The following is a 23059-nucleotide window of genomic DNA, read 5'->3' on the forward strand; positions in this document are numbered from 1 at the left end:
TGCTGCACTCCGATTTTTTATCACTCAATCGCCGGTGACATTAATTACCCCAAAATTAAAAAAAAACAAGTGAAATTAAGTCGCATTGGAAAGAAAAGTGTGAATAATTCAACAGCAGACGAGACGGGTTAAGAAAAAACGAACCCTGACCTCTGGAAATACCCCATTCATAGGATGCCTTAGTAGCGAAGAACGCCGCCCTAAGGCGACATAATGCACGTTGCAACCTTGTGACCGATGCATGCTGGGTTACAGGGGGCTCTGATCGAGGTAACAAAGATGGCGGCGCAGAGTGCATGTTTTTCCGCGATGTTTAAAAACAACATCTCGTTGGCGATGTTGATGTATTGCCTATGATAATAGTCAATGAACCGTTTTAATAAACAATTTGTGTATTTTACACCAAAAAGTCAGATACCGATGATCGCAATAGCAGCAGTGAATACCTGTCCAACGCAATGCCGACAGCTGACAATGTTACGGTGATCGTAGCGTTACTCACAAGGTATATAGCAATGAAAAATCGCCGACTATTAGTGCCGAACTGCCATTGTAGAATTTTTTTCTAATTATTGATTTATTTCAACATATTTCGATATCTCGCCGACTTTATAAATTTAACCAAAAGATGTTTTCCCCCGACGTTATATGAACTGACAGTGACATGGGCACTAAAACTTGTACACAATGGTGAACCAGTTACATCCATGGATAACATTATATTCACTGACTAGCTATAACACAAGTTTTTCAATTTGTTTTCCTTTTTATGCTGTTCTATTTCAAACTTTATTTGACTTGATACAAAAACATAAAATACAATGCAGTAAAATGATATAAAATTTATCAAATATAAAAATATCTTGTCTTAATTGTATTAATTAATTGTATTAGTAGATTGACCAAATTGGTTGGGAAAAACTGATTACTAGTATTATGCAAATATAATTATGCAAATTAGATGTATTGTTATGCAAATTGACCGTGATGCTTGACATGAAGTCTGGGGAGAACACTGATTAAACGGTTTACAGTGATTCACGATGTAGACCATTTTTTGTAAATCGTAAATTTTAATGAGTTAATGATTTCAGTGATTGTATGGATGGTCACAATTCCATTTTTGAATAAAAACCTATCTGGGATTTCTCAAATAGGTAATTATAAACACATTTTGAGAAAGTTGTTAGGTTTTCATAGATAATCATTGATATTTTTAGAAATCTGAAAGTTTTGTTTCCTAAATACCCAAATCTCTACTTAAACTGGTGATATCACTTACCTTTTTTGATCCCCCTTCTGTGTAATCAGACCATTTGTCACCATTGTCACTATACTGCAGCCTGTATTGTGTGACCCATTCCGTACTGCCATATCTTCCCTGTGTTGCTACGGCAGTGATCTCAGTCTGTTGTTTCAGATCAATCGTCAAATACTGCTCACTGTCTGCAATTTCCGCTGTCCATCCACCGCCACCTGTGAAGAACAAAAAACAAGAATTTGTAATCTTTCAGATCCTGGCCAGTTAATAATTCATTAATGGTTACTCAAGTGAAAATCTGTATACAGCATTATGTGGAGAATAAAAAATTAACCATATTATTCCATGGTTTTCTGATTTCTTGTGCAAATATATTGGGGAATAGATCACTCAAAGATCATTTATTTATTTATTGGCGCTTTGAACTATTATGTAACATTGATTGTATGAAACACTGTAAATTTCGCAAAATGTTCAATGTTTCATCCCAATATGTAATTTGCGTGGGTGTCTGGTAACCCTCCATTCATAATATTGGTATTTAAGTGCAACAATAATATATTTATTTGGAATTTGAATTAGTTTATTTTAGTTGGAGTTTATTTTTTGCTGAAAATCATAAATTGATTTATTTTCAAATAGATATAAATTAAATACAAATCAGTAGGAAAAAATATTTTCCACAGATTTACATGTATAGCTTCAGTAAAAATACCAGTGATGAAAACATCTTTACTATAATCACATACTGCAAGTGACACATATCAAGAATTGTCTTATTCATGGATATTACACGCAACAAAGCAATCCCAACAACTCGGAGTGACTGATAATAAATCAGTGTCATAGATAATCACACCAGCAGAAAAAGAGGGGACATGTGCTAGTGACAAGCAACTTTCAAAATCAGAAACAAAAAAGCGAAACACAAATCCTAATACAAAATATGGTATCAGTCAATTGCTCTAGGAATATACAGCGTAATAAATAGGAAATGTTGAAGACCATTTTTATTTTAATAGCTATCAAATTAGCCTAACAAGATGGCGTGAGTGGCGCCCTCGCCGGACGAACGACATCAGACCCCACTAACGCCTGACAGTATAGTGCATGTCTCGTCGGCAAGATCAATACTGCAAATTTGCAAAGTTCACGCCTTCTTGCAATGAGTTTCAATGAATATTAATTTTGGTGGTCATGGTAACACCGTCAATCAAAGCCATGTTTGCATTGTCGGCAAAAATCATGAACTTTTCAACAAGACGATAAACATTGGGCAGAAATTTACATTATTTCAACATACTATCAAAATTAAAAGCATTTAATTAGCCTTTGTTTTCATTTTCAAACTATTTTTGCAAAAATCTGGGTTTTCATTTGTTAATATACATTCCCTGCAATGACGGCTACATGGTATACAAGGTTTTCATTTTTATCACTGACTGATCAAAAAACATGTTATTAAAATGATTATCAATTAACCACCAGCCATGCAACAAAAATTTTATTTTGCATGTCCTTGATGGTCACTTGTATTACAAAACAAGCCTTTAACTTGTATGCATGCATATCACATGACATACACACACTGTTGGGGTTGACCCTAACCTACTGAAGTTCATATTACAACACAGTATGGTTCTGGTATGGTACATTTCACACAGCTCGAAGTTCAATAAGAAAATACCAGAAATAGTTTACAAAATACAAACATGTTGATCAAAAAAATGTGTATGAAAAAGTAAACAAATTAAATAGTTGTTGAATAAACTGAAAGCAAGCCTAGTGTTGCTAAACCAAAGGAAATTTGTGAAGGGAGTTTTATCCAATTTTGTTTACAATTCACTTTCCCTACAAATAACGAGTTATAATCGAAGAAACCATAAAGTACTGTAAAACACTTTGAACTAGCTACATACCATTTTAGTGAATTTGAATCAATGCATGAATTAACTGAATCTTAATTTAATTTAGCAAAATTACGGATTAGCTAAATTAGCTAAAATAACATGCTAGCTAAAAAAACACGTTTTACAGTACATTGAACAGTGTTACAACATAATACATTTCCAGAACAAACAAACTACATATGCAATATTCTTACATATTGTAAATTGTCTCATTCACCGATAGTTTTATGATCGCTCAACTATGTAAAACTTTATTAACTTGTTAACCAAAAAAGAAATGTCACATTAACTTTACAATATTAATAAAGAATTCTATTCTATTCTATTGCATTAATATCTGAAATGTATCATTTCTACAAGGCCTTGTATACATGACCTGAGAAAGGTCACTCACCTTGGTACTTTCTGAGAGATGTACTATAAGCCACTTTAATATCACAAGGGAAATTTTCACTAATTTTGCGTCAATGAAATTCATTTAATGTTTTAGTAGTGAAAATTTCTCAGGACCCAGGATTTCTAATTCATCGGGTGTTAGCAGCTTGTATACAATTGTATCTTTTCATGTGAATGCTACCTACTGTAAAATCTGTATTAAAAGCCGCGGCTTCTATTGAAATGATACAATACAACAGAGGGGATGCGGTTTCTATTAGAACATCTACACAAATGAGAAATTGTGTTTTTTTCATTCTCAATTGTAAGAAAAAAATGGGACTGACTTCTATTAGGGAATGGGATGCCATTACCAATACAGATTTTACAGTACTTGTCAAATGACAAAAATTCAGTGGTTTACAGTTTTTTTAATAAAGTTTTTGAATAAAAAAAAAAAAAGAAAAAAAAAAAAATCAGTCGTAACTTTTAGTAGTTTTAATGCAGTTTCTACGCATCTATGTTACTGATTATTTATAGAGAGTTACTGAATAAAAAAAGTTGTATTCCGAGAGCATTTATAAAGTTTTGCGGTCTTTGGATATTGTGAAATATTTGATGATCTGAATTTGTGTCAAATGTGTGTTAAACGTCCAATCTGATGGCCAAAAGTAATTCTGCACAAAGGAGAATCTGGAGAACACTCAAACACGTCCTGCAGAATTGCCTGTAAAATGAAGTTGGTGTAATATAACAGGAATAACTATTGCTCACGTGTACATGATGTGTAACTGATCAAAATCCCTGGATAGACTGACTCACTTCTGGGGAGGGCGGTTATTCTTTAAATAAACAGTACACACTAATATGTTTGAGGTCACTAATTTCTACAAAAACATAGTGAGTAGAAGGGTGTGTCAAAACAAAAGTTTTAATAACAAAATACTACAAGGAATTTCATACCTTCATTCCGATTCAATCTGGCATAGTACGGTGACCTTTGTATACTGAATACTGAACTTGATGTTATCTGCCTGTTTGTAAGAGATCCAGACTCCATACCCAGCGGCGATGAACATTGATTTTCATCTTCTGCAACAACAAAAAACAGAAAAAGAATCAATGTTTGTCAAATACTGCAAAGTCCTTTATTTTCATTTGGAATTTACTTTCACTGAAACCAGCCAACTTGCTAATAAATTGTAAATAGTTGTTTTCACTTTCATAACAGCCATTTTTTTTTTTTAAACAATTCTGACAAAACCTTTCAACCAACTCACAACGAACAGATTTCGCGAGTATTTTACTTGACGTGTGCATGTCTAAAATATTACACGTTGTATCTGTCACATTGACAGAATTCATAAGGTCAGACGAATAGATCACTTAGTATTTCACAAGATGAGAGAATTCTGCATTCATCATTGACTAAAAAACCCACAGACTACCCAGAGAGAAAACCCATTACAGTTATACAAGTTATTTATTATTGCTCACTGTCATTAGGGCTGCTCTTAAATTATGCGATTTAGTCTTTCCGTTTCTCAAGTTTGATGTGACGTTTTTACCACCTGTTCTACGTGTCTGCAAATTCCGTGCATTATTCTGGCATTTTCTCAATTGTAGATGTAGATTGTTTTTCTCTGAACAGAAACAAATACGGAAATGTAGAAAAATCTAATTTCCAAGAAGTTATATGAAAGACTTCCTACATTGAATGATGAAAACAATGTACGACCCTCCATCCCACATTTCCACAAACCCTTCACACAAAACAACAACTCTACCAGCATGTATGTACTAGTATTGTGGTTATCCCTGTGCAAAGTACTGATAATTACATAATATCATTATATATTTATAATTTCAGGGTTGAAGAAACACAGTTGTATAGTCGGCAAAAATGTAAGCGACTTTCATGAAATTTGGTCTTCATAAATGCCATAAAATCCTGGATACTCGTATGGGTAGCTTATTGAAATTAACCTACGATAAGAATTTTTTATCTGTGTTGTCTATTGCATCATGGGTATACAGACGACGTCTTGTACATGTTACAGAAGTCAAACATTTAGACTAGTTTCATTTGACAGACAATTTTGTATTATGGCTGATTAATATTCACTTTTCCAGGAATTTTGAACACCCATAAGAGTAGAACAAGTATTTGTATGTTATCATTTTACTCATACTATATTAAACGTAAATGTACAACAGTTTATATGGATTCTCAATCAGTAAAACAATTTATAAGTAAAGCAGCTTATATTGAACTATTTAACAACTGACATTATCGATTTGTTGTATTTATTATATGCTTGATGATTAAAATTGTTTAGTTTTACCAAAGATACATTTGTCATTTACATAAATGCAACAAGTACATGTACCATATTTGCTCTATTTGAAGTACATGTCATAGCAGCATATGTATTACACCAGACTAGGTTAGCGACAGCTTTTTGCTAATGGCTGCAACCACAAATATGGGATGCTGTCATTTGAAAATAAACAGTGTAGTACTGATGCTAATAATTTTGAAAAGTTTTTAAGAAAGTGTGAATTGTCCATTTTCCTCTATTGTGAAAACATATTGATCTAATACACACGATTTTTACCATTAAATTTGTTTATGCTTTTTATCAGTTTTTTAAAATTCTCAAAAAATAACATTAATAAATAAAAAACTATATATATTGTATCGACTGAATATTTACAATAAAACTTATTATGACCATAGACAAATCCCTGTCAATTATAAAGAGCCTGTGCTACTAATAGAGCATATACGGTAGGCTAATCTCTGCTGGTGGTGGTGATAAAACTCGTGCTGCTTATTTTTATGATGATCCTATAAAAATATGGCACACGCTTTCACTGTCTGGGTTTATTTACATCACAATCAATTTTAAAAAGTCTGACATGAACAGCACATGCCTGGAGAAAAATCGTTAAAAATAAACTCGTACTGGATTTATTCAGCTTAACCCAATCAGCATAAAAGTTTTCAACACCATATTTGAATACCAAGTGGCATTATTTTTCATTTAGCTACATGTTAGGGATTCTGCTAACCTTTCAGTTTCATCAGTCGACAATTCTGAATTACAATTGGCTACAAATGATTATGTCACTTTCACAATTGACTACAGAAAACAATGTCATAATAGTCGCTGTGACTAAAACCAAAAGCACAACATCACACAAGCTAAAATCAGGAATTTTGCCATTGTGTACGAACCTCTTAATAGAACAAGTCATTGTCAATGACACGTCCCCGTTCCGTTCATATTTGAGTGACATATACATTCAAAGCAGATCATGACCGAAATGCACCTGCATATGTACAACACATTGTACTAAATCTGAACAAAATCCATGCATGCATGACTGAGATCCGGTTCTGGAATTGTGAAAATACGTGATTTTAATGCATTTTCGGCCTTAAAATGGCCATCATTCAGCTATTGCTAAGCGGATCATGAAACAAATGCACATATCTATTTGTGACATGATGCACCATGTGTGTGTGAAGTTTGAACTTGATCAATCCAGACATGTCTTGGATACGGATCCAGAACTGAATTCTTTAAGAAAATGGCCGCCAGTCGGCCATTTCGAACTTGATCCGAAAAAAAAAATGACGTGCATCAAGGTCCTATTATGTTTAATGTAAGTACCGAATTTGAACAAAATCCGTCCATGCATAACTGAGATCCGGGTTCGGAATGGTGAAAATGTGCGATTTCAATGCATTTTCGGCCTTAAAGCGGCCGCCATTTGGCTATCGTTAATGGGATCATGAAACAAATGCACATACATATTTGTGACATGATGTACCTTGTGTGTGTGAAGTTTGAACTTGATCAATCCAGACATGTCTCGGATACGGATCCAGAACTGAATTCTTTAAAACAAAATGGCCGCCAGTCGGCCATTTCGAACTTGATCTGAAAAAAAAAATGACGTGCATCAAGGTCCTATTATGTTTAATGTATGTACCAAATTTGAATGAAATCCGTCCATGCATAACTGAGATCTGGGTCCGGAATGGTGAAAATGTGCGATTTCAATGCATTTTCGGCCTTAAAGCGGCCGCCATTTGGCTATCGTTAATGGGATCATGAAACAAATGCACATACATATTTGTGACATGATGTACCTTGTGTGTGTGAAATTTGAACTTGATCAATCCAGACATGTCTCGGATACGGATCCAGAACTGAATTCTTTAAAACAAAATGGCCACCAGTCGGCCATTTCGAACTTGATCTGAAAAAAAAAATGACGTGCATCAAGGTCCTATTATGTTTAATGTATGTACCAAATTTGAATGAAATCCGTCCATGCATAACTGAGATCTGGGTCCGGAATGGTGAAAATGTGCGATTTCAATGCATTTTCGGCCTTAAAGCGGCCGCCATTTGGCTATCGTTAATGGGATCATGAAACAAATGCACATACATATTTGTGACATGATGTACCTTGTGTGTGTGAAGTTTGAACTTGATCAATCCAGACATGTCTCTGATACGGATCCAGAACTGAATTCTTTAAAACAAAATGGCCGCCAGTCGGCCATTTCGAACTTGATCCGGAAAAAAAAATGACGTGCATCAAGGTCCTATTATGTTTAATGTATGTACCAAATTTGAACGAAATCCGTCCATGCATAACTGAGATCTGGGTCCGGAATGGTGAAAATGTGCCATTTTGATGCATTTTCGGCCTTAAAATGGCCGCTATTCGGCTATCGTTAATCGGATCATGAAAAAAATGCATGTGCATATGTCCCATATAATGTGTGATGTATGAGTGAAGTTTGAACATAATCGGTCCATGCATGTTCGAGATACAGGTGATCACGGACTCACGGACGCACGGACGCACGGACGGACGGACGCACACAGGGCAAAACATAAGTCCCCGTTTTCGGACTCCGTCCGAACGGGGACTAACAAATACTGCACCATAAATTTATTAGTATATGAAGTCAGGGACCACCATACATGCATCTCCACATTTATACAGAATATTAAAAAATATCACTTCCTTATATGGTAATAACACTTCCCTATATGGCAATGTCATTCCCTTATATGACAATATGGCAATTCCACCTGCCAATCAGGAAGGAATCAATCAATCTAACAGATGACAAAACCATAAATTACAACATCAGATATAATAATGGATATGAATGAAAGCAAGGGTTTGAATTTAAGTCCAGCTGTCCCAGATAGAAATTAGATGGGACAGGTAAATGTAGCCTTGCTACATTTCTGTGGCACATTTCTTTTCTGTAGCAATTGCGCCTTACATGTGCTATGTAAGCGGCAATTGCCACAGCAAAGATTTATAAATCCCACCAGACGTTCTCAATTAAATTAATCTTGAATATATTCCCTAAATGCAGTGATTATTCCCCAGCTGAATTAAGAACCACACCCCTTTCTCTAGTTGACTATACATGAAGAGATTGCCATCAGATGGAAAGCAGACTGACTCAATCAATACTCTAAACCAATTCAATTTGGCTTTTTTTGTGAAATATAATTTTGTAGCGATCATTTCACTTAGGTCCTTGAAATAGTGAAGTCAGCATTTTTGCAAAAATTTTATTTTTGAAACATTTCTAGTGGGTAAAATGTTGGTATTAATTATATCAGTTAAGTTACAGCATATATACAAGGCAGAATTTGATGTCGCGAAACCACAAGCAACTCTAATTGGTCAAAATTACAATCTTGTAAGAAGCTTCACATGGACTCAAGCACACGTTAATTTTATGAAAAGGGTGACTGGGATGAACCTGATTATTGGCACCTCCCTCCCCATCTCTTCTGCATGAAATACACTTTTCTTTTAATCGTTCAATCCTCAAAACACATCTTCCCCACTCACATCCACTCACACTCCAAAATGCGAGAAAAGATGCTACGACTTTGTCATGTGATGCTCAATGAAATCTGTCTAAGAGAATAATAATTGACAAGCGAGTCCAAGCTAATTTATCAATAGATTAAACAGGGATCGCGTTAACCCCATATTTTGCTTCCCGGACTCCAATTATTGAAGAAGATCCCAGTTTTTCAGGCATGCTGGGGTCCAATCTCCAATTAAGTTATCCAGAGTCAAATTTCTATTTCTTAAAATTGTGTAAGTGGGACTCGTCCTGCTGAGACACTAGCGCAAACATTGAATTAGAAGTCATCATTTCCCAAACTTAATCAGGTTGGGGAATAACATCAGCAACCTGTATAAAAGAAAAATTCACCTGCTCTTTTCAGTTATCAAATAAAGAAAAAAAAACTTTGCAAACTTCCTATTGCAGACTAGCATAACAGCAAAAACAATGGAGTAGGGTCAAGAAGCTTGAGCTATTATACGTTAACAAATGAAGAAAGGAAATGAAAAATCCATTCATAATATTGGGTGGTTATTAATAAATTTGCATTATTTTGCTCTCATAAGTTAGCAGATAATTTATAGTCCCTCGATACGAACCTGTGTAACTCATGTTTTGCACAATGATATGGTTAACTCAGTCAACACGTGCACCAAATGAAATAACCATGCAAGACATACCGGTAATAAAAGTCATGCTTATTTACATTCATGGGTTTGTAGCCGACAAAAAAAAAACTTTGTGTGATATATTACGACTGGATATTTTCTAAGATGATTCTACCCAACGGTGGCACGATTGTGACATTCATGATTGGCTTTTTAAAAAAATCCATGGGATTGCACGTTTTTTTCTCAAATATGCTATAATTAGCAATTTAGTCCACAGTATAGATGGATTGAAAATATTGTCACATAATTTACAAATCTAACAAGTCAACCAAGGTACCTACATATGAACTAACAAAGCAAAGGACTAGACATTTTGGAGACAAATAATGACAGAAATTAAAAAAATTTACAGTGTTCTCCCCAGGCCTTTCAAGCACTGCGGGCCTGCGTCGCTTAGACAAACAGCCGCGTCGCTTTTGTTTTGCCCGCGATCCTTGAAATCCTGCCCGCGATGCTTATTCACGTTGTATTGTTTACAAGTGTCAGCCTCGTCTAGCACATCTTTAAAACAATAACATGTATTGATCGAAAGGTAATTCCGCCTTTGTACATAGTTAGCCTTACAAAAACAGTGATAAAAACGGAAGTCTACAAGAAGTTACCAAGTCTATCAAGGGTGCGGAACTGGCAAACCAAAAATACTAGGGTCGTAATAATTTGCCCATTGCGTCGGGATGGTCTATCCCGAGTTGCTGCACTGCGATTAATTGCGTTTTTACTACTTCATCGCCAGTGACACTAATTACCAAGAATTAAAAAAACAAGTTAAATTAAGTCGCATCGAAAAAAACAACCTGTAAATAAATCGAAGTAAAAATTAATCAACTGCAGACGAGACGGACGAGGAAAAAACGAACCCTGACCTCTAGAAATACCTCATTCATAGTGCGTCATTACCGAGGAACGCCACCCTAAGGCAACGTAACGCATGTAGTGACATCACAACCGATGCATGCTGGGTTACAACGTAGATTTTGATTGAGGTAACAAAGATGGTGGCGCAGAGTGCATGTTTTTCCGCGATGTTTAAAAACAATATTTTGTTGGCGATTTTGATGTAATTTCTAAGTTAATCATCAATGAATCGTTTTAATAAAGCAAACATTCTAAGTTTGTGTATTTTTAAACAAAAAAGTCAGGGACCGATGATCGCAACAGCAGCGGTGAATACCCGTTCAACGCAATGCCGTCAGCTGACAATGTTGCGGTGATCGTAGCATTACACAAATAATAGATAGATAGATAGATAGATCAATGAAAAATCGCCGACTTTAGTTTTGAAATGCCATTGTAGAAAAAAAATGTCATTGATTTATTAATTTCTTCATACAGATTTTACAAATCTCCCCACCCCCCCGGTCGTATGAACTGACAGTAACATTGGCACTAAAACTGACTGTAACAAAATAATGATGAACCAGTTACCTCCATGGATAAACAATATATTTACTGACTGGCTATAAGTATTTCCATTTCTTTCCTGTTCTATTTCAAACTTTATTTGACTTGATGCACACATAAAACACAATGAATGTAAATGATAAAAAATATATGAGATATGTATCTCTTCTTTATTTCAGTTATAATGTTTGTTGGGGGAAACTAATTATTATGCAAATAAGATGTATTGTTATGTAAATTAGCCGCAATGCTTGGCTTAGGGTCTGGGGAGAACACTGAATTTAAGATCACAAAATGAACATATGTGAAACAGCCTCCCACCACCAAGGTACCTACATATATAACAAAGCAATCAAGCTACCCAATTTTAAAAAGCCAAAAATAGCAGTTCTTCCCCAAAATTACAAACAAATGCAAAGAATTTTAGTTATCAGAAGAAGAACAAATCTGAGGGTGAATGACTTGACCAAAGGTTACATCCAGTCAAGTATTAAAAAGGCATATGGCTAGATTTTATAGAAAGAAGTCAAACAAAAGTTAAATTAACAGACAACGATAGGCTACCAGTAATATGAATTGCTTATGCTGACTTTGTTGACAGCGGGGCTAATAGACAAGACGATGGAAATTCAGTCCGATGACCTTTGGTGGCCAGAAGCATAAATCAAGTAAGTATTATGCAAACAAAGATCAGGTGAGCTGGCTACAAAGCAAAGTCGGAATATTAAAAGAGAGAACTGCAGTAAATTTATTCTCACAAACCAAAATTAATTACAAGCCTGTTGTAATTTATGATTATTTACTGTAATAATGAATTTTTTATATTGATGATTAAACAGCAGATTTATTGCATGGTGAACCAAACAATATGAAAACAAACAAACTAGATATTCATTTTTTTTCAGAAATGTCAGCATGGAAAAATTCATCCCTGTCCCACTGAAATTTACATTAGTACATTGCTTCCCTAAGGGAGGTTCACAATGTAAAGTAATTCCCTCTCAATTATATACAAATTATATTGTTTATATTGGCATGCCAGCTTAATGTGCAATTTATGTAAAATGGAGAAATGTCCTAGTGCTGACTAGCTTTTTGGCTTTCTATTATGTGTTTAAATTTGCTAATGCTTTTGAAAACTGCATTTGTCTTATTATAAGTATATGCTCTTATGTAAAAGTCTACGACAGTGTTCTCCCCAGGATACAAATAGTGTGGCAGTACTGCCACAGTGCTTAGTTTTATCGCCACACTGGTCAGACTCTGGAGAGAACAAAAAGTGAGATGATCTAGCATATAATATATACAACTTTTGGTTTATGTGCGCTTCCAATGGAGCAAATATGGTAGTGTTCCAAAAGTATACAAATTCACAAAGCTTCTGTTTTGAATCACTGTCAGAATGCAGTAATTTAAAAAGATAAAATCCTGGCGAACTTTTCCTCTCCCACAAGTTGGGCAAATTTAAACTGTCAAATATTTCACATACCACACCTTTTTTGCTAATTCAAGCTAGTTAAGTCCATCTGTAATTTCGCTAATTCAAGATCCTTAAAAATAAAGTATATATTCTCTCAATGGCATGTAGCTATTTCAACATGCATTAGTCCCAAGACCCTAAATAAAGTTCTATGAAATGAATGCTCTAAAAATGCACCTTTAAACAGAGTGAAATCTTTACAACTGTAAAATCAGATTTTCCAAGAATATTTTTTTGAAAGTTAAAAAACAATGAGCGACAATAAACAGAAAATAAATTTTAAAATTGGACCATCCTTGAACTTCTCATGCATGAAAAGTAAAAAAAAAAACAGAAAAAAACCTTACAAAGTAAAGATACCCTTAGAGGTCACATGCTGATGATATTTGCATACTATGCAGTAGAGGCTACTTTTGTGTTATGGTGCGTAACCCTGAATATAATTTAGCTTGTTTTATGCATTTATTTTGATAATTTTGGACCAAATGAGTACAACTTCCTATTGGCTATGGAACATGATCAAAATTTTTGAAAAAAAAATACCGGTACATAAAATTTATGTGGTTTTATTTGTGAAAGTAAGTATATTTTGGCGATCAAAGATTTAAGTCGGTATTCACTACTCACTAATACACCACACTCCTGCTCCCTTACTTTTCTTCAAGGCCAAATAAAAATATGTGTGATTCTGTTTACCCCAACCTTACCTTTAAATTTTTTTTTTTTTTTTGTCCAAAATAACAAGATTTCAATGAGACGAAGTCGATTAGAACCAACTATTGTCAATCATTTTGACCAAATTGCGAAGACTTTACTGTAAATATCATTAAACATAGCCTTTGTAATTTTCAACCAAATTTGTATGAATTAAAAATTGTGCAGAATGGTTGAATTGTTCAATTTTCTTCACAGGAGGATTCACTTTGAGAAAGATTAGAATTAATTTAGTGACTTGAATGCTATGGAGATCACTAGGACCACCAAACGCTATGCAAATTAATTTAGAGTGCTAAAATGAATTAAACTCATTGGCAGATACTGAGTAATACTTTATTTTCGCTGGAATTAATTTTCGCTGAAAAGGCTTTTTGGGCGTTTTGCTTAGAATTTATTTTCATTGGTTTTTGATGAATTCAGTGTTCTCCCCAGGCCAAAACAGCGTCGCGGGCCGCGACGCGATCAGATTTGCTCATGACGCTATGAGTTTCCTCCGCGATGCTATTATTTATCCCGTGATCTGATTTCTTCAGTCTCTCACAGACTGTAAAGTTTCCTGGCTAATTAGTTAAATCTACAAATGCATTGTATTAACGCCAATTTCCCGGGATAATCCCCTGTTGTTTCTCATTGGTTGGATATAGTTTTAAAAAAACAAAGCAGTACTATAACGACAAAGCCGTAAGCCCCGGTGTCAAACGCTCTTTGCCAAACGTATATTCATATGCAAATGTATAGTTACACTTGGGGTCAAAAGCCACATGTTTCCGGTGTGTACGAAACGAATTTTCATTATTATTTTTAGAAATGTAGTCATACTATTATTCTAAGTTTTGATTTTTGTCAGTATTTTTGATATTGTATTTGTTTTTTGAGATCAAAATGTGAAAAAACATATATTTATGATGTAAACAATTTTGACCTCGTGATTGTGAATCCAAGATGGTGTCACCCACGTAAGATCCAGCGAGCGTGAACTTCCCACTCGGATCGCATATCGTGCTCAGATTCGGATGAATTAAGTGAAGCATAATTGAAAATAATATAGTTACCAAGAAATCGGGAATTCTAATCAAGAAACGTGTGGAAATTGGAGTGACACTTGTGTTATTTCTTGGAAGAAAAGCCTCCATTTTACGTGGTATAACAATGGCGACAATTCGTAATTCAGACCTCAGTTGTCTCGAATTGTTCACAATTGTGTTGAACAGACAACATCGATGATTAAAAAAAATACATAAAGATGGATAATTTCAGCCAAAAAAACTATAATTGCTCGAACATAGCGTAAGTATCGTGACTCGTAACAGTTGTTGTACTTAACCGGAAAACAACAGAAACGGAAGACAAGCAATGAGAATAATCAACCCAATGTTTAATTTACTGGGACTGAACAGGGTTTTATAAAGTTGCTGATTGCTGGGCCAAGTAAAAAAAAAAAAACAGAAAACTCAGTATTTCAGCAGGACATTTGCAATACTAAACATGCAGTGCAATAATTGTATACAGATTGTACATAAAATAAATAGAAAAAAAGGAAAAAAACTGGTTTTGTTTTATTTCCCCATATGACAAACAATATGTTAATTTATGCTAACTATATGCTAACTATTATGCAAATTAGCCACGACTCTATGAAACATTTCGGGGGAGAACACTGAGTTTAATGTGAAATATAGGGAAAAAAAATATATTCGCTGGATTTTATTTTCACGGAATCATCCTTTCAGCGAAAATAGCAAAAATAAATTCCAAGCGAAAATAAAGTATTCTACAGTAAATGGCATAGTTATCCATACAAAATGTATGTACTGAACCCAGTCTGAAACTTCTAGACACATGAGCAAACCAGCTACTAACTACCGGTATATGCATTTAGCCGAACAGTGCACCCTTGTAAAACTAACCAGCTCAAATCATGTATCAATCACAAGACACACTAAAACGTACCAGGCAATGTTGCTGTTTGATGGTGACAGGAACAATGTTACCATTATAAATGGCCCTAACCGGTAAACAACAAATGCCGACAAGTCCCCCCCTCTCCAATTACTTTCAGCTGTTCATAAATGATAAGTTTTCAAAAATTTTGGACCATTTGGGTTAAAGATACAATCATACCACTGACTAATACCCAATAAAACAGTTATCCTAACAAGTCGGTCCAAACCATCAACAATTTTCTGTTCCCGATCTAATTTATCATATGTGTAAACTTGACAGCACTGGTGTATAGGACTACATTGCGATCAAAGGGGTTAGTCTAATACAAATGTGTCAATACCCTTTGATCTGATTTACTGTATGCAGGGTGTGCGCTAGTGTCTCGGCAAGACGAGTCCCACTTACAAAATTTTAAAAAATTGAAATTTGACCCTTTATAACTTTATTAGAGATTGGACCCCAGCTTGCCTGAAAAACTGGGTCCCCCTTCAATAATTGGAGTCCGGGAAGCAAAATATGGGGTTAACGCAATCCCTGCTGTATGTAAATATGAAATTGAAACCCTATCAACACAAACTACACTGAAGAAATATGTTACTTTTGAACTTTTAGCATCAAGGACAGTTCTACCAGATTATATTACATGTATTCTACTAATGGTAGTAAAGATGTAATTATCTTTGGTAACCTTTAAGCTACTCCTGTAGGTTGTTAATAAAATTATTATGATAGCACACTGGGAAGTTATAGTCCAGGTCAATACCCATCATGCATTGCAATATTCAAAAACACATGTGACCAAATGGCAATATTCAACCACAGTCCCTCTATCCCCGGTCTAGAAACTGTCATTGTATTAGGTGTGAATTGGTCTCCTTCCCTGCCAAAGGCGCATTGCGGGTGTGGGCAAAGCCTTGTCACGTGATCAGTACGTGATTTGACATCGTCCGAGTTATGTATTTTTTTTTACAACTTAGTTGTTTATTACAGAATTCATACTTTTTCACATCATTTTTTAATCAGGATATCTGTATAAGGTCATATTTTAGCCGGCGAGTAGTTCTTTAATTCATCTATTTTACCAGCAACGACACATTTTCGCAACAAATTTTCATACCTTTAATCAGATATTTGTCGTTTTTGATTTTGGGGGGATTGAAATTAACTCAATTTTATTTACCATACTTCTCCGCGAGAAACCAATATTTGTCTTCGATTTTGACATTTTATAATCGAAACATATCATTAAAAATTGGTGGGCTGATTTGTTATTTGTCACACCGCATTTTATTATGTTAAATTGAGCGACTTTTATGGATGCTTTTTAGATCGTAAATGCAAATGGCGACGTTTTGAAATGGCAATGTACTCAATTCTGTGCTAAAAAAATCATTTATATACAAACATTGAAGCATTGTTATATACTTTTACATAGAATAAAGTCATTAGTTGTTGTATAGTTGACTTGAACTGTTATGAACCCCCCAAGAATCAGAAATATCACAGGTTTTTCGATCAACTACGTTAACATGAACGACGCCATTTTGACAAGAATTTTTTAGCGATGTCAGCATGTTGGCACGCGAAGTTTTTTCCCTATTAAAACGAGAACATTAACATAATTCCCGATATTAATCTTTGAATTGCAGGAACTGGATGTTTATGAGTTGGTAGGTTGGTGGTGATGCGTATCAGGGTTCAAAACACCCAAATTTCATAGTGATAATTTTGTTTACATGTTTGTTTACGTTGTGGTTGCCCGATTTTTAAGTCAAAGTGAAGTCATACAATGAGGTATCGCTTTGCATGACGGTAACTTTTGAAGGTATTGTAATCTGTCTGACTTCCTGACTCCCTCGGCCCGCGTGTGAACGGTTTGTTTACCCGCACTGCGGTTCAAGACAAAAGAACGCTAGTCATTTCCAGTCCGGGGATAGAGGGACTGTGATTCAACAAATATTACCGTAAAATCTGTATTAGAAGCCGCATCCCTAATAGAAGTCGCATCCATTCTTTCTGAATAATTGAGAACCAAACATTCACAATTTCTCATGTGTAGATGCTCTAATAAAAGCCGCATCCTTTCCATTGCATTATGCCATTTTAATTGAAGCCGCGGTTTCTAATACAGATTTTACAGTATTTCTTGTATTGAATTTATGAGTGGTAGGAAAATTAAAAATTTTCATGACCACAAGAGAACACACCTGAGATCACTAGATGGTGCTGTTCGTTGAAGGTAAGTGGTGCATTGGCATCACTATGCTTCATATTTCAATCAAGTTTTGATATAATCCAGAAAAAACGTTCATTAAAATCAGAAGAGGCCTGGTAAAAATAACCACTTGTATTTGGATAAATTAACGCACACAAAAAGATGCATATAATGACATCAATAAAACTGAGGTTATCCAATTATTTATAGTATTTGCATATCAAATATTCCTACTATGGTAACTCTGAATAGATGAGCTCGATACGAGAGTATCATATTAGCTCTATTAGTTGAAAATGTATCAATAAAAGAGGTGAATCAATGGTCAAACCAAGTCATATTTTAATGATACAGCATACAATAAATGCAACTCCTATTTGAGGGATGCTTCTAATTGAACAAATGCAGTATATATTTCACAGCTTTAATACTGTGGAATACTTTATTTTCGCTCGAATTAATTTTCGCTGAAAAAGATTTTTGGGCGTTTTGTGTGGAATTTATTCTCACTGATTTTGATGAGTTTAATGTGAAATATAGTAAAAAAAGTATATTCGCTGGATTTTATTTTCACAGAATCATCCCTTCAAGGAAAATAGCGAAAATAAATTCTAAGCGAAAATGAAGTATTCTACAGTACTGTGCAGTTAGTGCCAAAACACAGGCATGCATTCCCATGACAAAATTTGCTTAAAATAGAGAGGAAATTACGGGTCCTTGCACCTTGATACACAAATTGTAATTGTGGTGTGAAACCTAATTCATTTTTGGGCATGCTCCATGAATAGTTGGACATCCTGATTTTGACTAAATCATTTTCTTTGAGCTATAGCATCAATTTGAGTTATTGTCATCAATTAACCAGTTCTAATCATGTATCAATCACAAGACACACTGCAACGTAGCAGGCAATGTTGCTGTTTTGGAGCAACATGGTGGTGACAGGAACAATGTTTCTATTTGATATGACCTTAACTGATAAACAAATGTGGACAAGTCCCCTCCCTCCAATTACTTTCAGCTGTTCATACAAGATAGTTTTCAAGAAATTTTGTACCATTAAAGATACAATCATATCACTGACTAATACCCAATAAAACAGTTATCTTAACAAGTCAGTCCAAACCATCAACAATTTTCTGTTCCCGATCTAATTAGTTTATCATAAGTGAAAACTTGACAGCACTGGTGTATAGGACTACATTGCGATCAAAGGGGTTAGTCTAATACAAATGTGTCAATACCCTTTGATCTGATTTACCGTATGTAAATATGAAATTAAAACCTTATCTACACTGAAGAAATATGTTACTTTTGAACTTTTAGCATCAAGGACAGTTCTACAAGATTATTATTACATGTATTCTACTAATGGTAGTAAAGATGTAATTATCTTTGGTAACCTTTAAGCTACTCCTGTAGGTTGTTAATAAAATTATTATGATAGCACACTGGGAAGTTATAGTCCAGGTCAATACCCATCATGCATTGCAATATTCAAAAACACATGTGACCAAATGGCAATATTCAACAAATATTATTTCTTGTATTGAATTTATGAGTGGTAGGAAAATTAAAAATTTTCATGACCACAAGAGAACACACCTGAGATCACTAGATGGTGCTGTTCGTTGAAGGTAAGTGGTGCATTGGCATCACTATGCTTCATATTTCAATCAAGTTTTGATATAATCCGGAAAAAACGTTCATCAGAAGAGGCCTGGTAAAAATAACCACTTGTATTTGGATAATTTAACTCTCACAAAAAGATGCATATAATGACATCAATAAAACTGAGGTTATCCAATTATTTACAGTACTCGCATATCAAATATTCCTACTATGGTAACTCTGAATAGATGAGCTCGATACGAGAGTATCATATTAGCTCTATTAGTTGAAAATGTATAAATATAAGAGGTGAATCAATGGTCAAACCAAGTCGTATTTTAATGATACAGCATACAATAAATGCAACTCCTATTTGAGGGATGCTTCTAATTGAACAAATGCAGTATATATTTCACAGCTCTAATACTGTGGAATACTTTATTTTCGCTCGAATTAATTTTCGCTGAAAAGGATTTTTGGGCATTTTGTGTGGAATTTATTTTCACTGATTTTGATGAGTTTAATGTGAAATATAGTAAAAAAAGTATATTCGCTGGATTTTATTTTCACGGAAACAGCCCTTCAGCGAAAATGGCGAAAATGAATTCCAAGCGAAAATAAAGTATTCTACAGTATTCTATTTTGCAATGAGTTGTCATGTTTCCCTTATTACAGCAAATACTGTATTGTCACGCAAGTCAACTGTGAATGAAGTTGAATCATTAGAAGCAATTGAAAAAAAAAAGAATTTGAGAGCATTTTTTTGTTATCTTTTGAGAATTTGCCAGCATTATCTAATTAGCAATTGAAACGAAATGGTTGTAGTAAATTGCAAGTGGTAATACTAGCTGGGCTACTCTAGATTCAAGCACCGAGTAAACACACCCAGAAATAAGTGGATTTCAATAGAAATGGAGAGTACCTTCATCATTTCTATGCAGGCAAAGGCTTCTAATGAAGCATGGTAGATGCAGAAGGTTTATATTTTGTTTTATAGCTGTACCACAGACAGCTGCATCTCATCAAACAGCAGTATTTTTATATGTGCTGCACACGTTAAATAGCAATGCTTGACATATGCATATAAAACAAGTTCAATTGCCACAATTAAAATCTCTCAGAAATCTCTTGTGATAATTTAAATACTTGTTTTTTAATTCTTGAAACACAAACTGATCGGAAACTACCAAAAGCACACTTATAATGGTTGCACTTCCTTGTAAAGGTCTATACCGGTAACTGCATAGAATGATACGCATCAATTTATCAAATGTATTTATTATTTTCCGGTTAAACAGAATCCTAGGAAGAAAACTTAATTTTTTCTGTCAGCTCCTTGGTCAGTCTTATATTGGATTCATATACTAACTGTGGATAACATCTGGGGTAAAAATATTGTGGCCGTGAACGTGTTAATTACACATGCAAAACATTTGCTCTACTAGAAGTGGACAAACGTAAAGCATAAAGTAAAAATCACATTACACTTATTAAGTGCTAGAATATTAAAATGATTTTTTGACTATATACACATCATTTAAAAATGCACTACTAATAGATGAAATACAGCATTATAGTTTAATTTCAGTCATTGGTGTAAATATATATGTTGTAAACGAGGGTATGGAGTTTGGTATAAGCATAGACACTGATGTATTAAAACTCATTAACTGGCAAATTATTATTTAACCCTTTGCATGCAATTTTCAATTTTTTCTACCATCTACATGATTTTGTATAGTATGTTCCTCCCAATAATATTGATAACAAATGACAAAACTTTTATGAAAAATTAAAAGCAATATCTGAAACTGTTAATATGGTTCAAAAGGATGAAATTAAATGACAATTTTGTAAAATTTGAAAACTGAAGGGTTAATAATACTTTTCAAACTTCAAACCAAAACTTAACCAAATCCATATTAAACTTCACCCCCCAATTTCTAACCCACAATTTACAAGTTTATAATCCCAAAATATTGTATTCATGTTTTGTGCAACTAAAAATGCCGTTCTGTTGAGTGACATTAACTACGCCTAGTCTATACCAAAGCAAAATTGCTTGTACAGTATAATTTCCTACACAGAAACATATTTGTTTGCAATAAAATGGGTTAGTACAGTGTACTGATATTTGTTTTGTTGCTGTAGAGGGTTAAGCTAGTACCAGCCAAAACATGTGAATTGAAGTCAATGAGCAATATGTTTTTGTTGTGTACCATATTGCACCAAGAGGGCAGAGGTCAACTGCTTAGGATCTCAAATTGCATTGGCCCTACACACCATACTGTGTGAACTATGAATCCATCCATTGGATCATCTCAAATATACAGATATATCTGTGTACTCATCGTAGTACCGACTCAAAACAGCATGCTTCTAAGAATGTACTGAAAATAGTTGTGACGTTGTGGGATCTAGTATAGCCCATACACAAGAAACGCCGTCAAGTCAGTAGGCTAACACTTGCATGTTCAAAGTAATATATACACACATTAGAAACAGTTTTTCACCTTTTGTAGTAATAGTCTGTCTCATAAAACACGATCAGTTTATTTTTAACCTGACTTCCTATCCATAACATTGCCAGCGACTACTGTTATTTACGATTCTATTCAGAGCCGTCGACTGCGTCAGTGCGTGCCCGCTAACAGTTCGTGGTGGCGGTGCAAGTTCGGTCCGAAATGTGGCGTCAATAACTGTTTGGTGACATGGCTTTCAGTTTATTCACCAAGTGGAACTGAATTAGCATTTCAAAACAAGGACGCTGTCCCCATTCAATTTTATGCAAATGATAGTACCAATGCAACTACCTGGTCGGTCACTGAGTGACCTCCATCCATATCACGAGCAAACACGTAAATTTGAAGGAGTGACATCGCCGCAATGACATGGTCAGACGTAAATAATGTACACTTCCGGGTGTGCCACAGTAGAGGTCGCAAAACAAAACAATTAAGTTGAGTAATCAACGTTTTTGGAATTGATTCATTCGACTTCGTAGCCGCCATTTTGCAACACGCCCTGACGTCGGAGCCTTTGCAAAGGTGAATACACGGCAAAGAGAATGAAACTAAAATGCAAAAATAAACCGATGTAGCGACACACCACACGTCTTGACTAAATTATCGCTTACCTGTCTCTGCAGTTACTGCGTGAAGTGTTACAAATAAAGCTAAAAACAGCCAGACCACGGCCATGATCCAGTAGTGACAGTATCGTTACACGCTCTGGAGTGATCACATGACCCGCCTCACCTGTCAATCAGTGAAACCGAACGAGCACCTCCAGTGAGGGCGCCATGTACTCTCACTTTCACAAAGCACGTAGTACATGATTTTACAACGCTCTCACCCAGTCCGACGATGGCGCACCTATCTAGCTAGAAGGTGCTGAATAATTGATACACATACATACATATATCCATTTGAGATTTCAATCAATACTAAAGACGTAGGTGTTTCTACAGCCCCTCCTTTGTGTCATCTTTATTCATTTAGTTTTTAGTAACAACCGAATTATAACAATTTGCGTGGTTTGGAAATATGAATGTATGTATATAAAAT

General features: G+C 34.8%; 1 protein-coding gene across 1 annotated transcript in view; it reads right to left on the reverse strand.

Moving 5' to 3' along the window:
* LOC100370105 (contactin-associated protein-like 2) overlaps positions 1 to 22764 on the reverse strand; it is a 47899-nt gene extending 25135 nt beyond the window's left edge. The window contains exons 1-3 of the mRNA XM_085495176.1: positions 22630 to 22764; positions 4510 to 4638; positions 1283 to 1476 (exon numbers count right to left, since the gene is read on the reverse strand). Of these exons, the coding sequence (XP_085351302.1) occupies positions 1283 to 1476; positions 4510 to 4638; positions 22630 to 22693 (387 nt within the window). The 5' untranslated portion in view covers positions 22694 to 22764. The remainder of the gene's footprint in view (positions 1 to 1282; positions 1477 to 4509; positions 4639 to 22629) is intronic.
* Between the last annotated feature and the right edge of the window lie 295 nt (positions 22765 to 23059).

This window comes from Saccoglossus kowalevskii, chromosome 21 (genome assembly GCF_978046115.1).
Source record: "Saccoglossus kowalevskii chromosome 21, keSacKowa6.1, whole genome shotgun sequence".
Classification (NCBI taxonomy): Eukaryota; Metazoa; Hemichordata; class Enteropneusta; family Harrimaniidae; genus Saccoglossus; species Saccoglossus kowalevskii.